This window comes from Penicillium verrucosum (assembly GCF_028828655.1).
Source record: "Penicillium verrucosum strain IBT 35672 chromosome Unknown utg000003l_segment0_segment0, whole genome shotgun sequence".
Classification (NCBI taxonomy): Eukaryota; Fungi; Ascomycota; class Eurotiomycetes; order Eurotiales; family Aspergillaceae; genus Penicillium; species Penicillium verrucosum.
The window spans coordinates 75,178-96,877 of NW_026643212.1; the positions used below are offsets into that span (position 1 = coordinate 75,178).

Sequence of the window (21,700 nt, forward strand, 5' to 3'; positions counted from 1 at the left end):
CTCTGCACCTAAAATAGGGGCCTTCCAAGGAAGGTTCCAAGGTTATGTAAGATCTCCTGAGGTCCACGGGTCATTTTTTGTATTACGTAATCTTGTTTTGGAGGTTCTAAACAGGCAGAAATTTAAGCCAGAAGGCGGGATAAAAGGACTAAGCCAATATAAAAAGAATAGTCACGTGGGCGGTGGGCTTAAACAAAATTAAACGGGGTTAGCAATATACTACCTCGGTACAGGGAGACTAGCCTAATTAGGTATGGAGTAGTCTTGGCGGTGTCCATTTAACGAGGTGTCACTGTAACTGTACTCCGTATTATTGTCCAATTCCCGTAATAGGGCACGCGACGAACTGGATCTGTACAAAGAGGGAAAAGGTCCTCGTGTTACATACAACATACTTCGTCGTGCGTCGCCCCTTAGGGCGACGCGATCGACATCACTTGTTCCAGAGTGGGTCTCAAAGCTTCTTCCCATTATGTTAATGAATTTAGAATTCCAAAGGGACCTATTTTTTTTAAGAGGCCAGATATTAAATCCATATTAGTACGGAGTATGTACTCTATACTCCGTACTCCGTACCATATCGTACCCAAGTGTTAATGGCCTTATCTGGGGGAACCGAGGCTGCAACACTAAACCCAGACGGCACAGAACTAGGGGGCCATAGACATATCGACCGACCTATGGGGAATTGACAACAAATCTGTTATCAGACAAAGATGTCATCTTGGTGGGGATCTTGCGTGCGTCACGCTCTAGGGCTGAATAGGGGGAACGACAATAGGGGCTATGGCGGAAGAAATTTACGAAATACGAATACGGACCTTCTTTTTAAAATACGAGTACGGGGGTTTTGAATGGAACTTTCCTGAAACGGACAGACTCGGTATATATGTACATAGTTATGTAGTACCGTTGAACATTATTGTATGTACATGTATCTGATGTCGGGTAACTAACTATTCACATATTGTAGCACAAAGAAAAAGTAATTAACTAGACGCCTTTACCCGCCGGCAAAAACTCTATTCTAACAAAAAGGGGAGATACATAGACTTTGGGTTGGCGCATTTGGGAGGTCGCATGAGAAATCAAAACCGAGGTGATGGGCACAAGCTGGCGAAGCCGTGCCATGCGGTTGAACGTTCATTATCAAGATTTAGGTGTGGTGCCCATCAGGGCGTGCTGTACAACTGAACTTGGTTCTTCAGGAAAACATTATGTCTTTGGTTTGGGCCAGCCATCAATGTCCCCAAACCATCGTGACCGATAAATTTCATTCCCTTTCATGATCTGGTGGCGTACCCCATCGACCACGAGACTGGTATAGTTCCCTCGGTAAAGTCGCCATAGAGACTGGGTGTATATAAAGCTCCCATCGGGGGCGAGACTGAAACCCTTGAGGTCCGACTGCGGCAACTCCATGTATTCTCCCTGGCGGGTGACCCCGTGACGATCGTTGGTGGTAACCTCGAAGCCGGGCATATATTTCTCCACGACTTCATCGTATTCCGCGGTGAATTTCATTTGATCGATATCGAAGGCGTGGAGACCAATATCGTTGGAGACGAGCAAGACTCTTTCATTGGGGACGGGGACGAGATCATGGGGGCCGGCCCACCAGCTGTATCCGTGGCCCCATTCGACATCGATATCGTAGTACTCGGGAAATCGGAATCGATAGGCTTCATCCACGCTGAGTAGACCGGTCTCGGCATCGAAGGGGTATCCTTGAATGACGCCGTAGGCCGGAACGGGATCGGAGCCATCGGCGGCGGCATCGGTTCCGGTCGCCCACAACATCTGGCCCTGCTCATCCCAGATCAAGGCATGGATGGCCCGGAGACCTTCGATCCGTTGCAATACGGGAGGTTCATCGACGAGGGGGAGAGCCTCACTCATGTTGTAGACCAAAATACCATCCCAGGGTCGCTGTCCGGTGGTTCCAACCGCGAGACGATCACCGGGCAAAGGTTCGATAGTATGGGCATTGTGTAGAACATCATTCGCTCTATTGAGGGCGAAGGTGATTTTCTTATCCGTGGAGGGTTGGTCGGGGGTATGGTTGATGACGACGACGAGAGCACTGTAGACAGCAGCGACGCTTTTACCGCCTCGCATCCACTTCATATCAGTTGCATCGTTGTACCCGCTATATAAACCACTCCGAATCAGAGAAGGTAGGGGTTGAGTGACATCTTCTCGTTGCCAACTCCATTTGACGACACTATTCCGATCATGAATTTTCAATACTGGAGGGACCGCATAATGACCGGTAATGATCTCTTGCCAGGGACCCTGTACAGGAACGGCTATACCATTTTCTGCCTTGAGTCTGGGTTGAGGTTCAATCAGAGGAACTTGAAAGGCCAGTGGCTCAAATAAGAGCGAAATCCAACCGAATAAGCTCCCTAACATGATGGGGATATACGACCACGACCACGGGACGGAGGGGGGAAGAAGAGGAGAAACCTGATTTATTTCTTTATTTTTTTTTTAATTTTCTTTTTAATTTTTTTTTATTTCCGGAGAGCGGGGCCTCGTATTTTTCTTGGCTGGGCGGTTTTTTTGGGGAGGGGGGAGGGGGAGGCCTTACAACAGACTACAAAGTACGAGAGGAAGGTGGGGTTGAGTTTGGGGCTAAGTTTGGGGCTAAGTTTGGGGGCTATTTGATCCTTATTAAGCATATTAACGGGTTAATGTATTAAATGTATTACTTAGTCAATAACAGGTTAGTATTTATGGAGTTGCTAAAGATTCAATCCAATCATATTCTCAACTATATATATACTACAATCATAAAACACAAAACATAAAACATAAAAAACCACAAAACACAAAACACAAAACACAAAACACAAAAACATAAAACATAAAACATACCATAAAATAATAGTAAGACACGGTAAATGATTACCTAGGTAGTACTCTCCAGTACCCTTGTCATCGTCTCCACCTTAAATCCCACCAGGTGGACAGCCTTGGCATACTGAAGGAGAAGAGAGACCCTTGGGACCTTCTCTCCTTCTTTCTTCTTCTTCTTCTTTTCTTTAAATGTCCGGGGGTGTGAAGTATATATATTTATATATATAACATTTTCATTCATTTCATATATATATATATTATATATATATACATATATAAATATATATATCATGAAAGTCGTTCACGCTGTTCATGCTTATTTAAGCCACGGCATCCGGCGAGTTCGTCTCTCACCTGGTGAGACTCTGGATGCCGTCTGGGACTTTTCGCGGCGTTATTTTTTCGCTCTGGCCTTCCTTTCGTTATTCACGGCCAAACTCCTTCATCTTTATGCTCATATCTATTCTCTACCTCTTCCCCGACTATTTCTATGGGGTCTTACCTTCTTTTTTCAAGATGTGATGATTCTGTTGCTGTTTCGAATTCTCGCTCAAAAGGTCGCGTGGCGACCGGGTGCCGCCCTGCTTGCAATTTTGGTTATCCCCTCTAGGTATGTGTCCACGTGCCCCCTTTTTTTTTTTTTTTTTTTCTCTCTTCCCTCAACTTCAACTGGAAGGCTTTTTTTATTACTTGGATTTCGAATCAATTGATCTAATCATCTAATCATCTAATCATTATGCTACAGTTTAATCGTCTCGTTCATGGCTGCTGCCAATACCTCCTTTTATGTCTTCACCGGTGCCGAGATCCACTGGCGCCAAGCCAAATCCTTCAATGGTGATGCCGCTGCCATTCATACCCTGCTCACCGGTTTGACCGGGTTTTTGATTGTCGAGGGCATTCTTCTTACAATTTCATTGTTCACTGCCCATTCCATTCATGCAATCACTGGAGGAATCCTGCATGTCTGGGCTTGGCCCATTCGATGGCTGTTTTCTCGTGTGCGACCGCACGTGGAACCCCTCGTCCAACGCTTCTGGCCATCCAAATCCCCAGCACCCGACCTTCCCGACCCTCGAATCTACGAACAAATCTCCATGGATGATAATGATGATCTCAGTGATAATGAGGAGGGAGATCATCTCTTGAATACCGCTCAACTACCCAACCGCCTCCCGGAGTCCAAGCGAGTCACCGATGGCGTCCCCCAACGAGCCCTCATCCTGGGATTATTCAGTCTCTTCCTCTTCCTCCGCTTTATGCGACCATGGGACCCCGTCTATATGTACATGTCCACCACCTTGCCCTTGACTACCGTCATTGAGGGCGCCGAGCGTCACTCCCCCGTCGTTACCACGGGCACACCGGCTCATTTTGATTATTTGGAGCAGGCCACTTCATTGGGCCCGGCGCCCCGTTGGAGCTGGATGTCCGAGGAACCGATCGCCGGTTTCGAGGACTGGGATCAATCCGACCCTCTAGCGCTTCACTACAACCCGCACGATGACCCATTGCACATCTCCAACCTCGACAAGCCCGTGCTGGAGGAAATTCATAACGCATTGGCTAGCGGCGATGTTAAGATCAAGCATGTCGTTTTCTTGAAACTCGAGAGCGCACGTGCGGATATCTTCCCCTTGCAAAAGGACAGTTTCATGTACAAGCGCATCGCGGAAACGTGGAAGGACAAGACGATCCCCCCAGAGGTCGTAGACCGTCTGGCCAACCTCACCCGGACTGCCGAGTTTTTGACCAACTTCCCCAATGGATTTGAGCACGACGATGCTCGTTTCAACGGCCGCAAAGCGTATGGTGGCATTAGTGCCAAGGATGCCATCACCTCCTCCACATATACTCTCAAGAGTTTGACAGGAAGTTTCTGTGGTGTGACCCCTATGGTCGCCGATTTCAACCGCGAATTCGAGCACCACATCTACCAGCCATGTCTGCCCCACGTTTTCGACATGCTCAGCCAGCAACCCGATATCACCAGTGAGACCGATGACTTCACCAAATGGCCGTGGCATTCGACCTTCATGATGTCTGTCACCGAAATGTACGACAACCAGAACAAATTGACTCCCCACTTGGGATTCCGTGACAAGCAGACCAAGGAGACCATCATCAAGCCCGAGGCCAAGCACTATCCTGTTACGAGTGCCGAGGTCAACTACTATGGCTATCCCGAATCTGAGCTTCGAGAGTACATCCGTGATGCTATCGATGATGCGGAACGTGACCATCAGCGTCTCTTCCTCACCCACCTCACCAGTACCACTCACCATCCGTGGGGAGTTCCGAACGACGCCTTTGAAGATCTGACGGGCTCAAAATCCGGTGCCAACAACGATATCAATCGATACCTGAACTCTATTGGTTACGTGGATGATTGGATCTCGGAGCTCATCGATATCCTGGAGGAGAAGGGAGTTGCCAATGAGACCTTGTTCGTCATGGCTGGAGATCACGGCCTTTCTCTCCCCAACGACGGCGGTATCACTCCCTATGACAACCCCCACGTCGGCAGCTTCAAGGTCCCTATTGTGATTGCACACCCTCAACTCCCTCCCGTCCAGATCGATACCCCAGTCATCAGCACCCAGATTGTCCCCACCATCATCGACTTGTTGATCGAGTCGGCATCCCTCAGTCAGGACAGCACACGCTCTGCCCGCGATATTCGCTCGCTGTACGAAGGTCAATCCCTGATCCGACCACAGGTCGTCGAGCAGGACGGACGCGAAGCCTGGCATTTCACCGTCATGAACACCGGTGGCTCATGGCTATCTGTTCGGTCGGCCGCCCGGCCCGAGTTCCGCCTGGTGATCCCGCTGGTCAATGACGTGGAATGGCGCTTCTCCGATGTGTCCAAGGACCCGAACGAACTGAGTCCGATTGAGCGCTTCAGCCTGGCCGATCTAGCAGTCGCGGTCGACATGGAGTACCATGATGAAGAAGTTCTCAACTGGCTCTACAACGCATCTTATGTCACCAACTGGTGGGTACTGGAGAACTGGGACCGATGGAGATTCTCCCCAAAGGCCAAAGAAGAGGCCAAAGAAGACAAAAGCTAAGCGTTTCTCATAAACCGACATGGGCGCGAATCTTTCATTTATATCTCATCTATCTTAATACTTGCATGCCTCATCTACCAAGTGTCTGCTTGGGATGGGCACTCTGGGTTTGCGACAATGCCCGCCATGGCGGGATCCGCCAGTATTGGTGATGCCCGAACATGGAGGTCGGGAACAAGCCGAGCATAGCTTCGTTGGATTCATCTTGAAGCCTTATGTTGACCATTTGGCTCGGAGTCAGTCTCGAGAATGGGACACCGTGTGTCTCAGGACGTGAGTTCCCGACAAATCTGGCATGTCGTCCGGAGTAGAAGCGATTCTTCTTCGTGTACTTGTTTATATATTCATTTTATCTATCGCGAACACCTGTACTTGATCATAGCTGGATGTCATTTTTTTGTTCTATTATTTATTGCACATATCACCCTTTGTTCTCTCACCTTGATAATCTTTTCAACCCGCGTAAATGTCTTGGGCACATGTATTAAATGAAAGTAAACTAGCCTTATTTAAGGGAATTGATGCTTCATCAGACAAGTTTTTCAAGCTTCTATTGACTTTTAAGATTCCCCCAGCGATCTATGATTATTGAACAACCTTAGAACCTCCCGAGGTAGCTATAAAATTTGGGAGGAATGTTAAAAAAGTGAGAGGGTATCATCGTATAACTATGTATGTGGAATGTGGAACATGGTGTACATACATCGCAGTCAATTGTTGTCTTACCAACGCTAATTGACGGTAAATCGGCTGCAAATAGCAACATAAGAGTAGTAATCTCATTTATGAAAAAAGATCACCAAAAAGATCACCAAAAAGATCTTTTGAAGCTGTCATTTATCCGCCAGCCTTGCATCCCGAATTGGAGACTACTGATGTAAAAGTAAGTCACCTCTTATAAGGAATTACATACCTCCAATACTCGTATGTTTGTATATGATTAGTATCTGCCGTACATGGACCGGGGGAGCCATGAGCTAATACAATCAAGTTCAAATGTCACCTAGAAATGTGGGTGATAACAGTGAGTCATGCACAGTAAAGTATTGCTTCAATGATCAAGGTACGTCCACAAGGAATATGTACAGAGGGGCTCGATAGGAGACCCGAAAGTAAACAAACAGGAAAAGGAGAAGCAAGAACCAAGTCAGGACTGATTTCCGCCACGCCGATTAAATGCTGTAGGTTCGAAAGAAAACACCCGGCGTGCCGGGGGATGCAAGGAAGACTCGAGAGCCTCATTGCTCATGTCTCATCGCTTCATGCAAACAAAGGAGATGAAAAAGAAAAACAAACAAAGGAAAATCGTGGGAACGCCATCCACAACCAACAGAGAAGCCTCCAGAGAAACAAGGGATATCCAACTCCAACTCATGAACAGAAATCAAAAATTAGACTAGATGACGACGACATCACCTTCGGCATCCGCGGGATCGGAGACCATCATGTCACCATATTTACCAACTGCCAGCAACATAGTATCATCCTCCAGGTCAATTGCGCTGTCGTCATTGTTATGACCTTGGAAGCCCTGATCCTGAATAGAGAGTCGCTTCTCGCTGGGAGGGTGTTTGAATTCTGGGTGCTGACTGGGAGGGTGGCTTGGATGGCCATTGTGAGCCACAGGAGGACTCGGGTTGGATTTGGCTTGAGAATCATTTGATACGTCAAAAGGGGAGGTCTCGGAAACAGACGCTTGTTTCATCTGAAAATGGGCAAGAGGTTCGGGGCCAAACGTCGCATTTTGCAGGGATCCGGGGGTATTGCGCATGAATCCACCCTTCTCTGCTTGCCAGACCATCATTTCGTGGAAGAAGACTTTAGTCATCCACCAGGCACTAAAGCTTGGTGCACCAGCCAGGGTAAGTCGGTGCAACACGCTGTCCCACAAGGCATCAACTTTTTCAATGACACACTGCGTGCGGTGATTGGCAAAGGCGGCGGGGATGTTGAGGATGAACTGAACCCATTTGTCGGGGAAGTTGTACTCGTCTCCGGGGGCACTTTCCACAGGGAACTTGTGAGCCTCAACAGAATCGGGACTATCAGGTTGCGTGAAGAAATGCAAGCTTGCGGAGGGGTCGACATCAGTCAGTGGGGTCAAGAGCGCACGGATGTCATGCTTGAGAATCTGCTCTGTCGCTAGTTCAGCACAGGTTGGAATGTTCGCCTTGATCATCATATCTCTAGGATTAACCATTGTTTTAAAGTCGGTCCACATTTGGTTTCGGTTATCGGGATGGCAAAGCCAGGCGGCAGCGGCATTGGCAGCCTGGTTCACATCAAGCATGTGCTTGAGGAGATTGCAAAAGATATGCGCGGGAATCAAGCGTGCTAAAGAGACATGGGTTGGTTGAGTCTTAAAGGTCTCGGCGATATGACCGCAAAGCCGTTGCGAGATAGAATTAAAAGCGTCCAAGACTGGCTTGGGAACGACCTGGGTTGTTAGGGGTGCCACAAACGCAATCATCTTCTGGTACATCATCCAATCACATTCCTTGATCCAGGGAGCAAGGTTGGGATGGGTCAACAACTTTTGAACGGGAACAGTCAATGTTCCATGGAAAGCGGAGAAATATTTCATAAGATTTCTTTCCTTGCAATATCGGAAGCTGTCGATGACCGAAATACAATGGGAGCGATATAGGGCTGCAAGGGCTGCAGCAACTTTCAAGTCGGTGTTTGCAGGTAAGTAGGCACGAATATCGGGAAGTTGAAGGGTATCGTTATCAACCAAAGTATTCTCATCCATCGGGAACTGAAGCATCTGGTGTATCATTTTCCCAGCCTGCTGGGCTACATTCTCGCGAGTGATCGTCGCATCGGGCCCAGATGGGGTGTGGCCTTGGCAATTGCAGTCGGTAGGAGAGGCATTGTTCGGGAAGCGAGGAGCGAAGGAAGTGGTGGGAGATGGGAATATGGCAGTGTCGGCAGTCGGCTGCTGTACGCTAGCACTAGTCATTTGTTAGTGAGAGCAAACGAAGATTGATGTCAGTTATATCTCACCTTCTCGAGCGCATCGCACTGGCAGCCCTGGAGGGCATAGAAGCAGGGCCATTTGGATGATGAGCAATTTGTGGGTTGAGAGGCGCAAGCTTTTGTTGCTTTTCCTCAATGACCGACAAATCGACGTAGTGATACTTGGACTCGCCTCGAACTCCAAGACGCCGAGTCTGTACATTGGGGAATATGATGCGGACCAACTTTCCGAACGATGCAGGGTTCAGTACTGAGACGCGTTCCGTTCCACAGTTCTCTGCATAGCAGCAATAGACCCGGTCACGGCGTACTGAACCACTGCTCTTGCGGCAATTTTCTCTCAGCCTGTGCACAGAGTTAGACGAATGAATGGTTGCAGGGAATTTGCGGCAATGTGTCTTACCAGATCATCGCGAAGACCTGCTTCACTTTCTCAGCCTTGCCCCCACCACCCTCATTCTTCATAACTTCCGCCGCCATTTGCTTCAGATTCCATCCCTCATACTGGCGAAGCAGCTTCCGCAACTCGTTGTCGTTTGCCACAGTCGAGCTAGCTCCTCTTTTCTTTTTAGCCCCTGGCTCCGAGATCTCTTGATCCTCGACCATGTGGTCCGGAGGGTGATTCTCGACGCCACTATCATACATTGGCTGGTATTGCGGGACAGATACGTTAGACAAGCCGCTAGACATTTCAGCCTGTATGGGGTGGTGTGAAAGCGGGTGGCCCTGGATCGGATGATTTGGAAAGTCTTCGGCTCGAGACATGCTGGTATGGGTTTCTTGATCCAACGGTGCGCCGTTCTGGTGTGAAAGCTGATGCCCAAATCGCATTAGCATGTCCTCCGGGTTGTTGAACATATGCTGGCCTGTTCCGACTTGCGATGGCATAAACTGTGGGAACCCGTCGAGGTGCTGGTCTTGGGTTTGCTGGGTGGTACTCGAGTGGATGCTTGCTGTTGATCCTCTGGACCGAGGACGACGGCTAGCCCTTGAAAGGGCCTCGGAGCGTGCTCGCACGGGGTCTGCAGTACCTGGCCGGCTTTGAGGGGCAATCTGTGTTGTCTGGGACACTACACTGCCTTGCGAGTGAGCTCGGGCTTGCAAGCGTGTTAGCATTGGGAACCAAATGACCCGCAGAGGATTACTATAAAAAAAAAAAATAGCGCTGGATTGCACTTACCGAGTTCTGGCGGCATCATGCTCCGCTTCGTTTGAGTTAGTACGTGGAGGAGCCGGTAACCACGGCGATGGCCAGTCGTTTGTCTCGTTTCGCAACGTTCACAAGACCATTCAAATCCAAAATTAGGCAGGCACACCCGACAAACAAAATATGTAATCCAAAACGATCCAAGAACATTAACCAAAAAGTGACGACTTGTCGCGAGCCTTGGGCTCTGAAAGGCTAGCCGCGTTGTGTGAGTCGAGGGAGGATAAACAGAAAAGGGCCCGTTCCTCTGACAACGTTGTTTTTCCTATCCAGTCACGTGCTTGCAGTCAGCATTCCCAAACAAAACAACCTTGGAACTCTTTTTTTAACAATGAGCGGAGGAATGAGTCGCATATTAACATGGAATTGGGATTTATTGAGGACCAATTTGATATTCTATTATCAATATATTCAGTGCTGTATACAAGTTAAGAGTATTACATAGTTATGTCTGTGTTCTGAACTAGAGCAAGGTGGTTGTGTAACACGTGATCTATATCACCCAGCCTTGGGTAGACCGTAGGGCTTTGTAGCTATAGACCTTGGACAACATCTATCGGGTAGTAATTTCTTCCTACATATATCCCACCCATATGTCAACAAGATCCTTTGAAGGTGGGTGCAGAGGAACCCTTGCAATCCCCATTTTGGACCTTTTAGATCTAATTACATCATTGGTTCCGACATTATTAACACCTTTACATACATAACTAACTAGTTAGTAACGGAGTAGAATTGAATAGTTAGTTAACTACATACAAATCTGTCATGTAATTGGTTTGAGATGGTGTAAGAGGCATTATATCTAAGATACCACTACTATATATGTTGTACTAGTTTGATTAACCGACCACTTTCTTCATATTTTTCTGAATGCTCCTTATGTTGTAGGTCCGATGTATATAACCTACTATATATCTCCACAAACGATAAACATCCTACATGATCGACGCTACCCAGATTACTATTTGATATTTACTATATTTACTACTATATTCATGGATTCCAATATTTCCTAACCTTTTTGTACATAATTTAATATGAAGTTGATGCATTGCCAAGAAAGAAGCGAGTGGTCTAATATTAGGAACCACGGAAATACAGTCGACAAGGTCCACGCGGCCTACAAAAATAGGAAGATCGAACAATTTGGATCGGCATTTGAAACATTTTCCTTGGCATTTAGTGAGACAAATCAGATGGTGTTGACTACTTTGTACAATATTGTACAATAGACCTAGGGCTGTGATGTCACGAATTTAAGGAAAGGTAAACAATATTATCTCCAGATCTCCCCCCTCTCCCCTCCCCTCCCCTCCCTTCCAAACACCCCATTTTCTCCAATTCTACCCCTAACATCCCCCCCCAATCATGAAGAAATTTAAGGAGAGGTTTGAACAAGGAATTGATCAACTAGAGGGGTCATTCAAAGGTTGGCAAACTAAGAACCCCCCCCACACATCAAAATCAACAAAAACTAATCTAATCGCCCTAAGACACTCATATCCACGATGTCAAAGCTGAAGCTACACATTTAAAGGCCAAAGTTGGCAAATTCTTTAACATCATAAATCCAAACCATCGACATGACGAGGAGCACGAACAAGCGACAGACCGTAAGCGCTCCGAGATCGCAGACTCACACCGCTTCAAGTCTTTTGCACCCATCCACGACGGTAATCGTGTCAAGTGGTATGTCGATGGTAAGGACTACATGTGGGCAGTCTCCGAGGCTCTGGAGAAAGCCACCGAGACTATCTACATCGCCGATTGGTGGCTCTCACCAGAACTCTTCTTGCGCCGTCCTCCTGTCGAACACCAGGAATGGCGGTTGGATCAGGTCCTGAAGCGACGTGCGGAAGCAGGGGTCAAGATTTATATCATTGTCTACAAAGAGGTTGGCAACTTATCCTGCTGTTGTCAAGAAATGAACTAGACTAATCCAATTTATACTATAGGTCAACCAAGCCCTCACTTGTAATTCCGCACACACTAAGCATGCCTTGCGCAACCTTTGCCCCGAGGGAACTCCTGGCTACGGCAATATCCGAGTTATGCGTCACCCCGACCACAATGTCTTCGAGAACGCGGCTGACATGACTCTTTACTGGGTATGTGGCATGAGATCCATTAACTAGTTGGGACTGAATTAACAATCAAAAAGGCACATCACGAGAAATTCATCGTCATCGATTACAATGTGGGCTTCATCGGAGGAATTGATCTTTGTTTTGGACGATGGGATGCAAACCAACACCCACTGGCTGATGTTCACCCAAGAGGTTTGCGGGATGACATTTTCCCGGGACAAGATTTCAACAACAACCGGATCATGGACTTCCAGAGCGTAGAGGACTGGCAAAGCAACGAAGTCAGCAAAGTTGACTATGGCCGCATGCCCTGGCACGATGTGGCTATGGGATTGCAGGGTGACTGTGTGTATGACATTGCCGAACACTTTGTTCTGCGCTGGAATTTCATCAAGCGCGATAAATACAAGCGCAGCCATGATGTCGACTGGCTGTTAATGGAGGGCCACACAGGCGAAGATGAAGAAGATATCATTGCCGTGCAGCGACCCAAGTATCCTTGCGGAGACTACATCCAGCACCCACTGACACCCCTATCGACTAAGCCTCGTGGTAATGTGGGCACGGTGCGCGCTCAAATCGTGCGTAGCAGTGACGATTGGAGCAGCGGCATTCTGAACGAGCATAGTATCCAAAACGCGTACTGCGAGACCATCCGCAATGCCCAACACTACGTGTACATTGAGAACCAGTTCTTTAGTATGTCCACATCCTCTTCTCGCAGTGTATTTCGCTAACCTTTATAGTCACTGCCACTGGTGATCAACAGCGCCCGATCTTCAACACGATCGGCCGAGCGATCGTCGAGGCTTGCGTGCGCGCAGGTAAAGAGGGCCGCAAGTTCAGGGTTATCATTGTTATCCCCGCGATTCCTGGATTCGCTGGTGATTTGCGCGACAATGCTGCGTTGGGTACTCGAGCGATCATGGACTACCAGTACAAGTCGATTTGTCGCGGCGAGCACTCGATCTTTGGACAGATTGAGAAAGAGGGTATCGACCCAAGAGGTAGGTTTTTTTTTTTTTTTTTTCTCCGGTTTCAGTTGCATGTCTAACAAGCTATTTCAGAACACGTCTTCGTGTTCGCCCTGCGCGCTTATGATCGAATCAACAAAACGCCCGTTCTCGAGGAGCTCGAGAAGCAAGCCGATGTCACATACCAGGATATCCAACGCGGTATCGCAGAGACCATCATGAGTGAAAGTGTGCACCCAGCAGTGGGCAAAGATGGCGACGAGAACGAGAAGGACTATGCAGCCGATCAAAGTGCGAAGCAAGAAACCTTGCGCAAGCTCCAGAATTTCCAAGATAAGGTCGAGCAGAGAAAGACCGACGATGGTTTCCACAGCAAGGATTCAGTCTCGCATTGTAGTATGTTGAACGGGGGTAAGATGTCCAACGAGAACTGGGAGGGCGACCCAGAGGCCGAAAAGACCAACTTCGTCCAGGAGGAGCTGTATGTGCACGGCAAGGTGTGCATTGTCGACGATCGCACGATCATTTGTGGCAGCGCCAACATCAACGATCGGGTAAGTAGACACCAGCGCCTGTATCCCTCGTCCCATGTGACGCATTCATTCACTTCTATATTCTGGTCTGTATCATCAGCTGATATTCAATGTTCCCCCACAGTCCCAGCTTGGTTCGCACGATAGTGAACTGGCCATCGTAATGGAAGACCAAGACCTAATCGACAGTCAAATGAATGGACAGCCATACCGGGCATCCCGATTGGCCGCAACGCTCCGGCGACAACTGTGGCGGGAACACCTCGGCCTACTGCGGGCGCAAGAATACGACGCCTCGGGTGATCCGAACGCGCAGCCGCCCGATGAATCTCTTAACAAGATCGACGAGGGACCGGAGAACGAGTTCGTGATGGATCCACTCAGCGATGGGGTGTGGAATACGTGGACGTCGCAGGCGAGCGGGAACACGGAGGCGTATCGGATGTTGTTCCGGGCGGACCCTGACGATCATATCAAGACTTTTGAGGACTATGACAATTTCCGTCCACGGGGTACGCACAAGGAGGGACATCTGTTCGATCCGTTTATGCCGGCCAAGGAGGTGCGTGAGAAGCTGGATCTCATCAAGGGTCACCTTGTTTGGCTGCCATTGGATTTCCTTCGCGACGCTGAAATGGCCGAGCCTGGGTTGGCTGTGAATCAGATTACCGAGGTGAGATTGTTTTCTTATTTTTGTTTTATTTACAAGGTTGCTAATTGTTCGACAGAGTATCTACACCTAAGTCTAGTAAGGGGGAAAGGGAAGATGTGCATATTTTCCCTCTTCACATAATCCGATCTGTTTTTTTTATTTTTGGTATTAGAGAATAAATGGAAATTATATATATCCATTAATACTCTGTAGTCTCTCTTCTACAATGAAAAATGTAGGAAATCCCCCTTGAATGTCGTACTTTTGCCAACCATAGTAGTGGAGAAAGGCAATAGAGTTGTCCCAACCCCCTGGGAATGGTATTTGGACTCTATTTATTTCTATTTATTCTTATTTGGGATGATTTGGGATCTTCCTACTCCATAGTACTCCATAGTACTCCATACCTAACTAGGTAGTACTCCATAACTACCAAGGTAGTACTCTGTACCTTTTTGCTTTTGCTTCGGATTCGCTGAACCGCACTTCCACCAAAAGAGATACATCTCATCCATTTGAAGGGCAATCGGAAAAAGATTCCTCAGAAGAGGAATGGATTAGCTTGCTTCTTGGCAGTGGATATTAGGTACTTTTGGTAGTAATTTGAGTAGGGAATATGGAGTACTTTTGTACTTTTGTACTTTTGTACTTTTATCACTTTTATTCCTTTTACTACTTTGAGTATACCAAGGCGCAGCTGAACCGAACCCGAGACCGAGACCGACACTTTGAAAACATAGCTAGTTATAGTAGGATTGGGGGAAGATCAGAGCCCTACGTATATACATTCAGATTCGGTTCACAAGATCTCACATAGTTAGTTAACTAGTACGTACATACTAGTTCATGTTGGGGTGTATGTATATAGAAATTCATAATATATAAAGTCAAGGTAGTCAAGGTAGTCAATAATGTCACATTTTCCCTTAGGAAATCTAGATTCAAGAACTGTAAAATACAAATTGATAGAATAAAACAGAGGTAAAAAAAACAGAGGTAAAAAAAACAATAAAGAGAAGAAGAAAAAGAAAAAAGATCTAAGTATAACTCCTCCAGATGCGAGATGCAGTGCATCAAAAACTTTTGGGGACTTTTTTGGAACACATCAAAATGCATAAACACACGCCAAACGAGGCCACGAAGAAAGTAAAAAAGGAAAACCCCAGAGGGGGGTTGGGAACTACCCTTGCACAGGGTTCATGCAGAGTAGATCAGTTCTGTAAATGCGAGCAAATGCAGAGGTCTCTATAAGGAAGTTAGCCTTTAGCCTTTTGCAAGGAGAAAAGAGTTAATTCACAAGGGATCTTACCGTGATTTCATTCTATCTTATCCCTTATTGGTATGGCAAGCATTGCACCGACAATGACCACAGATCTTGCAGCGCCAAATGGCCACAAAGGGTCCTGAGTTGCAATCGGAGCAACGCCAAGTCAGGATGTTGCCATTGGTAGCCTGGACAATGGCAAAGACATGACCGGAGCATTGGTTGGCCATGTTGATCACAACAGAAATTGACTGGAGAATTTCTAGTTAGTATGGGTGATTCCTTTTTAATGTTCACACAACTCCCCAGAGAACTCACATATTAAACACAAAAAAACAAAAACACAAAAACCCGAGAGACTGGAAACTGGAAACTGGCGTCGATCACTTGGAGAAGCGGAGAAGGGTTCCAAGTACTTGGATTAGGGGAAATTAATAGAATAGAAGTAAGTCAATTGAGAAGATGAAGTGAAGATGAGAGACCTAACACCCGGACAAATCAATCATTATATATACTTCTCCTCTAGAGACAACGGTGAAGAAATTATAGGCACAACTGATCCAGTCAACAACTTAAGAACTGAATGCACACATCCATCCGATGACGCATGTAACCGGGATTGTTTGAATTCCTCAAGAAAGAAAAAGAAAAAAGGAAAAGAAAAAAGGAAAAGGGAAAAAAAAAAAAAAAAAACAAAAGTAGAAATAAGAGAAAAAAAGGGTTTACGTATATGAGAAATTCCCAATCGATAGATGTACCGAAATCATATCTTGTATAGAGACTAGGTTGATCCTAGTCTAACAAGACTAACAAGAGACTAACAAGACAATAACTAGAGTCTTTAATAGAGATCATGGAGATCGGAGAGACATGATTGGAAGTTTCAACATAAGAGGACGATTCCGGGAAAGCTGGGGGGAAACCGGAAGAGACCCGAATGAATTATTTAGTTTTGAATTGCTTTTTTTCTTTTCTTTTCTTTTTTTTATTTATTTTAGTTTTGGGTTAATAGAGTGGATTAGGAATATTAAAGTGAAGAAGACCAAGTGATAGGTATGATCCTATAAACCCAACTATAATATGAAGTGGAGCTGAATATAGAACCCGAGAGACACGTCCTGTCCCGACAGGCTGGATTAAACTGAGATTCGGAGGTTTCAAATGTAGTTAACGGTGGAGTATAGTACTTTTTCCCCTACTTCTCTCTTTCGATCGGACCTTTGCATCCCAGGAACCCGGTTCCGATCGAGTGCATACAACATATTTTATATAGTAGGAGTAGTAGGAGTAGTAGGAGTAGTAGGAGGAGTAGTATAGTAGTATAACTAGATACTAGGATACATGTATATCATCCACCGAATGAAGCATAATATCCTACTATACCCTACTATATCCTACTATATCCCATCATATACCTAGGTATATATTTACCTTAATCCTTTTGGAAGAAACCCCCCCTGAAAGTCCCAATATCAACTGTTGATACATCAACTTCACCAGGCGCTTAGCCCAGAGATCCACATAATGCTCCTCTGGTCATTTGTACTATTTCAGATTTCAGCTATTTCAATTCCAGTTTCAGTTTGAGAACAATTGTAACCAATTCAACTATTTACCTCTCAGCTGGTCACCTCAAGTGACAAATTCGGTTGGGATACTTCGTATACCCCCGGCATTAGTGGCAGTGCCGGTTTGGCGCTTGCATGGTCCAATTGCTTATTGAATAGCCGCAAAGCCCTAAAAAAAAAAGAAAAGAAAAGAAAAAGAAAGAAAACCAAAAAAAAAAAACACTAAAGAAAATGGAATTGTTGAATCTTTCGTTTTAGGATGATCTCTGTCACATCCGTAAATCCACATGTTTGTTTGGGAACATTGGAATTCTATCACAGTCTAGCCAAGCCCTTTCTCCAGCGACTGGATGGGGCAGTTCTAGTTCTTTTTCTCATTGTACAAGAGTACAAGAGTAGGAGGGTGAGAGTACAGAGTACCAAAAACCACCGAGAGGAAAGCCCAATTGGGGTAATACAACAGTACCTAGGTAGGTAGGTTTCTACCTAGGCAGGGTCGAGTCGAGTCCTCTCTGCAACTATCAACTTAAAAGGGGCATTCAAACTATACACAAACGGATATCTGGACAGGGATTCAACGGAGAAAGACTACACCTCCGAGGGTTTTGCAAGGAATGCTTGAGTTGATCTCTAGGTCCATCTGTGTCACCTGTCGATTGCAAATCGGGCCAGCCATAGCCGTTCGAGATCGGTTCGGGAGATGAGATGCCTATACTTAGGAGACCCGAGAAAATCCAATTTATCATGCCAAGTGACCTAGAACATTGGAAAAGGTGGGAACTCAGCTCCAACTGTCTCACAGTCGATCAATGGAAACCTGCACACCGACACTCCCACATTGGAAGCCTGTACGGAGTACTCCGTAGATCCCCTCGACTCCCGTCATGGACACACTCTGGGCTCGACGATCACCAGACCACGACCGAATCATAAACCAGCTTCCAGAATCATTCACACGGTCAACCGCATCGGTGCGACGGGAAATGAAGTTCAACATGACCAAGGAAATCGGCATCGTTGGAAAGGAAATCCTCGGCACTGCCAGATGTCTACTCCGTACTTGTCTCTCTGTCTCTACCTACGGAGTACAGAGTACCGGGAAGTTTGCTTGCATAATCGAAACAGGATGAAAAATGGATCGATGGTGTAAATTGTTTGCTATTCAAATTACTTCATGTTCGAGATCGCCTCTTGCACCACTTCCACGACCGCAAGGTCAATCATTCCGAAGAACTGAGAAAGGGGTGACGTCTCCATGTTGTAGACTCCGAAGAGAACACACCATGAAGTAAGAAAACAAGATTCGATTTAATCTGCCAACGCTCCGTTAAGAACACCTTGTGGAAAACGAGATGCTCCTGCAGAACCCAGAGTGGACTGCATCGCTGGTTTGAGGGGTCGTGATAGGATCACTTTACGAGGCCGAGAACGGTAGACTGGCAACGGGGAGGGCAACCGGGGAACAAGCAAGGGGGAAAGCTCCTGAACGGGTGGTTCATTTGATAGGAAATAGGTATCATGTCATCAACGGTTGCAAGGGAACCTGCACATCAGTAAGCAAAGACGCACTAGAGAAAGTATCTAGGTCTCTCTTTGCTTGGTTTCATTATTTTCTTTTTTTTCCTCGTTACTGCCATATGCCTCATCAATCGTTAAGGTGGAAGAGAGCCGAGACGCTGCTCGTCGTTAGTAGATGGTCACACGACATCAGGGTCGGTGAAAACAAACCTCTCGCCATAATGGTGCCTCCGGATGCTCTCTGCCAATAGACTCGATACGTCAATGACAATCAACTTTTTGGATCTCCGCAACATCGACGGTGAGATCGGGAAAGTGTTGGTCACGACAATGTGATCGATTGAGCGACAAGCTTCCATCTGATCCAAGGAGTTCTCCCCGAACAATCCGTGGGTGGCAATACAGTAAACCTTGCTGGCCCCACCGCGCTTGACGACAGTCTCTGCAGCCGCGATCCACGATCCGCTCTTGTCAATCATATCATCGACAAGGAAGACAGATCGGTCACGCACCTCACCCACCAGCGTGATGGTCCTTTCGTCGACATGGCCGCCACAGACACTAGCTTCGTCGTCAGACTCCACTGCATCAAATGAGCCACCAAGCGCATGATCAGGAGGCTGTGATGAGGCGTTGGAGATGATGGAGTTAACCATAGAATCAGGAATAGCCTCTGTGTTGTCATGGTTGCTGCTGCCACCTCCTGGTGTGGCGCCGCCAGACTGTGCCTCTTCGTTGATACGATAGTCATCATCAACCAATTGACCTTGGACCAGGCGACCGGTGATCACATCCCGCACACGCACGTCCGTGTATTCGTATGCTGCTTCCAGCTCCGATGGGCGGCGAGCCGCAGGTGGGGTTTCCGGGCGCAGAAGATACTGCGCAGGAGGGGGAGTGACTGGCTCCGGCTCTTCCGGAATGGGAGGTGTAGCAGGTGTCCTATTAGACCTATGCATATGAAGCTCGAAAGGCAGTGGGTCCTTGGTTGAGATGGGATCTTCATCCACAGCATCGAAGAAGACTGTGCTATCGGACATAGTGGCCACGGAGACCTTCGGGCGCCGACGATCCGTTGTCACGATACCGAAGTTGAGCTTCAAAGTATCAGCCAGCGAGGTGACTCGCTTGGTTCCGCCAGCATTCTTGCTAACCACCACAGCGTCTTTCCAGCCGGGAACATTCATCCGGAGCCAGCGGGCAATGAAGGGTTCGGCAAAGAGGTTGTCGACCGGCTTTCCGAAGAATCCTTGCATCTGGGATGCCTAGGAGCCCATCAATATCCATATTACAAAACTCAACATCGCATAGAAACATACGTGCAGGTCCATGGTGATCACATGGTCCACGCCAGCGATCGTGAGGAGATTGGCAAGCATGCGGGCCGTGATGGCACCACGATGACTCTTCTTCTTGGATTGGCGGGAGTATGGGAAATATCTCATTTGAGAGTCAGCATGGTTTGTGATTTGAGTCAAACAGGACGGGCAGCATACGGCATGACCGCTAGAGAAACGAGTTAGTGGGGTAAGCTTTTGTATCTGGAGTCATCGTCAACATACCTGTAATGGACTTCGCTGAGCCACCCTTGCATGCTGAGATCATGATCAGGAGCTCCATAACACTATCGTTAATCTTCTCGCTACCACTTTGAATGATGTAAACATCCTGGTTCCGCACTGAGGTACCGATATTGACACTGGTCTCGCCATTGGCAAATTTTCCTAGGTTAGCTTTGGCAGGCACAGTGCCTAAACGCTCGCATATAGTATCTGCAAGGCCGGGGTGGGAATTTCCCGAAAATATATGGACGCCCCGCATGATTTAATGATTTAAGAAAAAAACATGAGTGACGTGAAAGGAAGAGAGAGAAAAAGAAAAAAAAAAAAAGTTCGGAAGGGAAAAGCTCGGGAATACTGCGGGGATGGTTTGTATGGCCCACCGTACAGGTTTTCTTTATCGGAGGGCCGATAAACGGGAGGGAAGTTGCATCATTCTCTCACATCCCACCATGTCAAAGTTCCCAGAAGTACAAGGTGGAGGGTCATTAATACTTGCTTGGCAAATTAAAGACAAACATGTACTAGTCGTAGGTGGTGGAGAGGTACGTGATTGATATTGATAATAGCTATATCTCGTGTTCTTTTTGAGGCTGGGGACTGATCTATATATCTTTGCTAGGTTGCTGCAGGACGAATCCTCCACGCTCTCAATGCCGATGCCCGAGTCACTGTGGTTTGCCCCGCCGCTGGACTAAACGAAGAAGTGGCCTTCAGGGTGACAGAAAACCAAGTCTCACACGTCGATCGAAACTTTGAGCCATCCGATCTCGACAACGTGGACATGGTGCTCTGTGCCATCGACGACCCGGAGGCTTCAACACAGGTCTGGAGACTCTGCAAGGAGAGGCGAATTACTGCCAACATTGCTGATGTCCCGCCTGAATGTGATTTCTATTTTGGGAGTGTTCACCGCGATGGGCCATTGCAGGTCATGGTCAGCACAAATGGAAACGGGCCCAAGCTGGCCAGTATTGTGCGGAAAAAGATCGCCGAGACTCTGCCAGCGAACATGGGGGCAGCTATTGAGAATGTGGGAAAGCTCCGGAAGAAGCTCCGGGAGGTTGCGCCGAATCCTGACCAAGGCCCTAAGAGAATGAAATGGTGGGTTATAATACCCCGGTTCCTCTTCAGTAATAAAGTGTAAACTAATGATCATAGGATGTCCGGTGTCTGCGAGAAATGGAGCCTCGATGAGCTTGTACAGATGACTGAAAAGGACATGGACAGCGTATTATCCTTTTATGAGTCGGGTAAGATCCCAACTTCAGAGGAAGTACAAAATAAGTAAAATAAAGAACAAATCAAGAAATGTTTTCTTATCAATACAGCAGCTATGCATCTCTAAAGTAGAACAAAATGCTCGTGTGACAACACAAAACCCCGAAGACTCGGGTTATAAAACGCCGAAAATCAAGCC

The 21,700-nt window shown here is 47.1% G+C and overlaps 7 protein-coding genes across 7 annotated transcripts; 3 read left to right on the forward strand and 4 right to left on the reverse strand.

Annotated features, from left to right (window-relative positions):
* Positions 1-1,215: 1,215 nt before the first annotated feature.
* Positions 1,216-2,415, reverse strand: N7516_007822 (uncharacterized protein; the record flags this gene model as incomplete). The annotated part of the gene is made up of 1 exon (XM_057220542.1): positions 1,216-2,415. One exon carries the CDS (start codon positions 2,413-2,415, stop codon positions 1,216-1,218), a length of 1,200 nt encoding a protein of 399 aa, XP_057070814.1.
* Positions 2,416-3,152: 737 nt separating this feature from the next.
* N7516_007823 (sulfatase domain protein) lies at positions 3,153-5,936 on the forward strand (the record flags this gene model as incomplete). Its single annotated transcript, XM_057220543.1, has 2 exons — positions 3,153-3,472; positions 3,608-5,936. 2 exons carry the CDS (start codon positions 3,153-3,155, stop codon positions 5,934-5,936), a joined length of 2,649 nt encoding a protein of 882 aa, XP_057070815.1.
* Positions 5,937-7,332: 1,396 nt separating this feature from the next.
* Positions 7,333-10,369, reverse strand: N7516_007824 (RFX family transcription factor; the record flags this gene model as incomplete). Its single annotated transcript, XM_057220544.1, has 4 exons — positions 7,333-8,890; positions 8,943-9,260; positions 9,319-10,012; positions 10,096-10,369. Coding segments are annotated over 4 exons (2,844 nt in total), but the record flags the coding sequence as incomplete, so codon positions are not given.
* Positions 10,370-11,493: 1,124 nt separating this feature from the next.
* On the forward strand, positions 11,494-14,462 carry pldA (uncharacterized protein; the record flags this gene model as incomplete). The annotated part of the gene is made up of 8 exons (XM_057220545.1): positions 11,494-11,554; positions 11,619-12,019; positions 12,081-12,233; positions 12,287-12,911; positions 12,959-13,219; positions 13,280-13,740; positions 13,820-14,392; positions 14,448-14,462. 8 exons carry the CDS (start codon positions 11,494-11,496, stop codon positions 14,460-14,462), a joined length of 2,550 nt encoding a protein of 849 aa, XP_057070817.1.
* A 3,537-nt stretch (positions 14,463-17,999) lies between these two features.
* On the reverse strand, positions 18,000-18,218 carry N7516_007826 (uncharacterized protein; the record flags this gene model as incomplete). The annotated part of the gene is made up of 1 exon (XM_057220546.1): positions 18,000-18,218. One exon carries the CDS (start codon positions 18,216-18,218, stop codon positions 18,000-18,002), a length of 219 nt encoding a protein of 72 aa, XP_057070818.1.
* A 630-nt stretch (positions 18,219-18,848) lies between these two features.
* On the reverse strand, positions 18,849-20,542 carry N7516_007827 (ribose phosphate diphosphokinase subunit PRS1; the record flags this gene model as incomplete). The annotated part of the gene is made up of 5 exons (XM_057220547.1): positions 18,849-18,879; positions 18,932-19,986; positions 20,041-20,161; positions 20,218-20,227; positions 20,284-20,542. 5 exons carry the CDS (start codon positions 20,540-20,542, stop codon positions 18,849-18,851), a joined length of 1,476 nt encoding a protein of 491 aa, XP_057070819.1.
* Positions 20,543-20,645: 103 nt separating this feature from the next.
* N7516_007828 (bifunctional precorrin-2 dehydrogenase/sirohydrochlorin ferrochelatase MET8) lies at positions 20,646-21,571 on the forward strand (the record flags this gene model as incomplete). Its single annotated transcript, XM_057220548.1, has 3 exons — positions 20,646-20,825; positions 20,903-21,384; positions 21,442-21,571. The coding sequence occupies 3 exons, from the start codon at positions 20,646-20,648 to the stop codon at positions 21,569-21,571; spliced, it is 792 nt and encodes a 263-aa protein (XP_057070820.1).
* Positions 21,572-21,700: the final 129 nt, after the last annotated feature.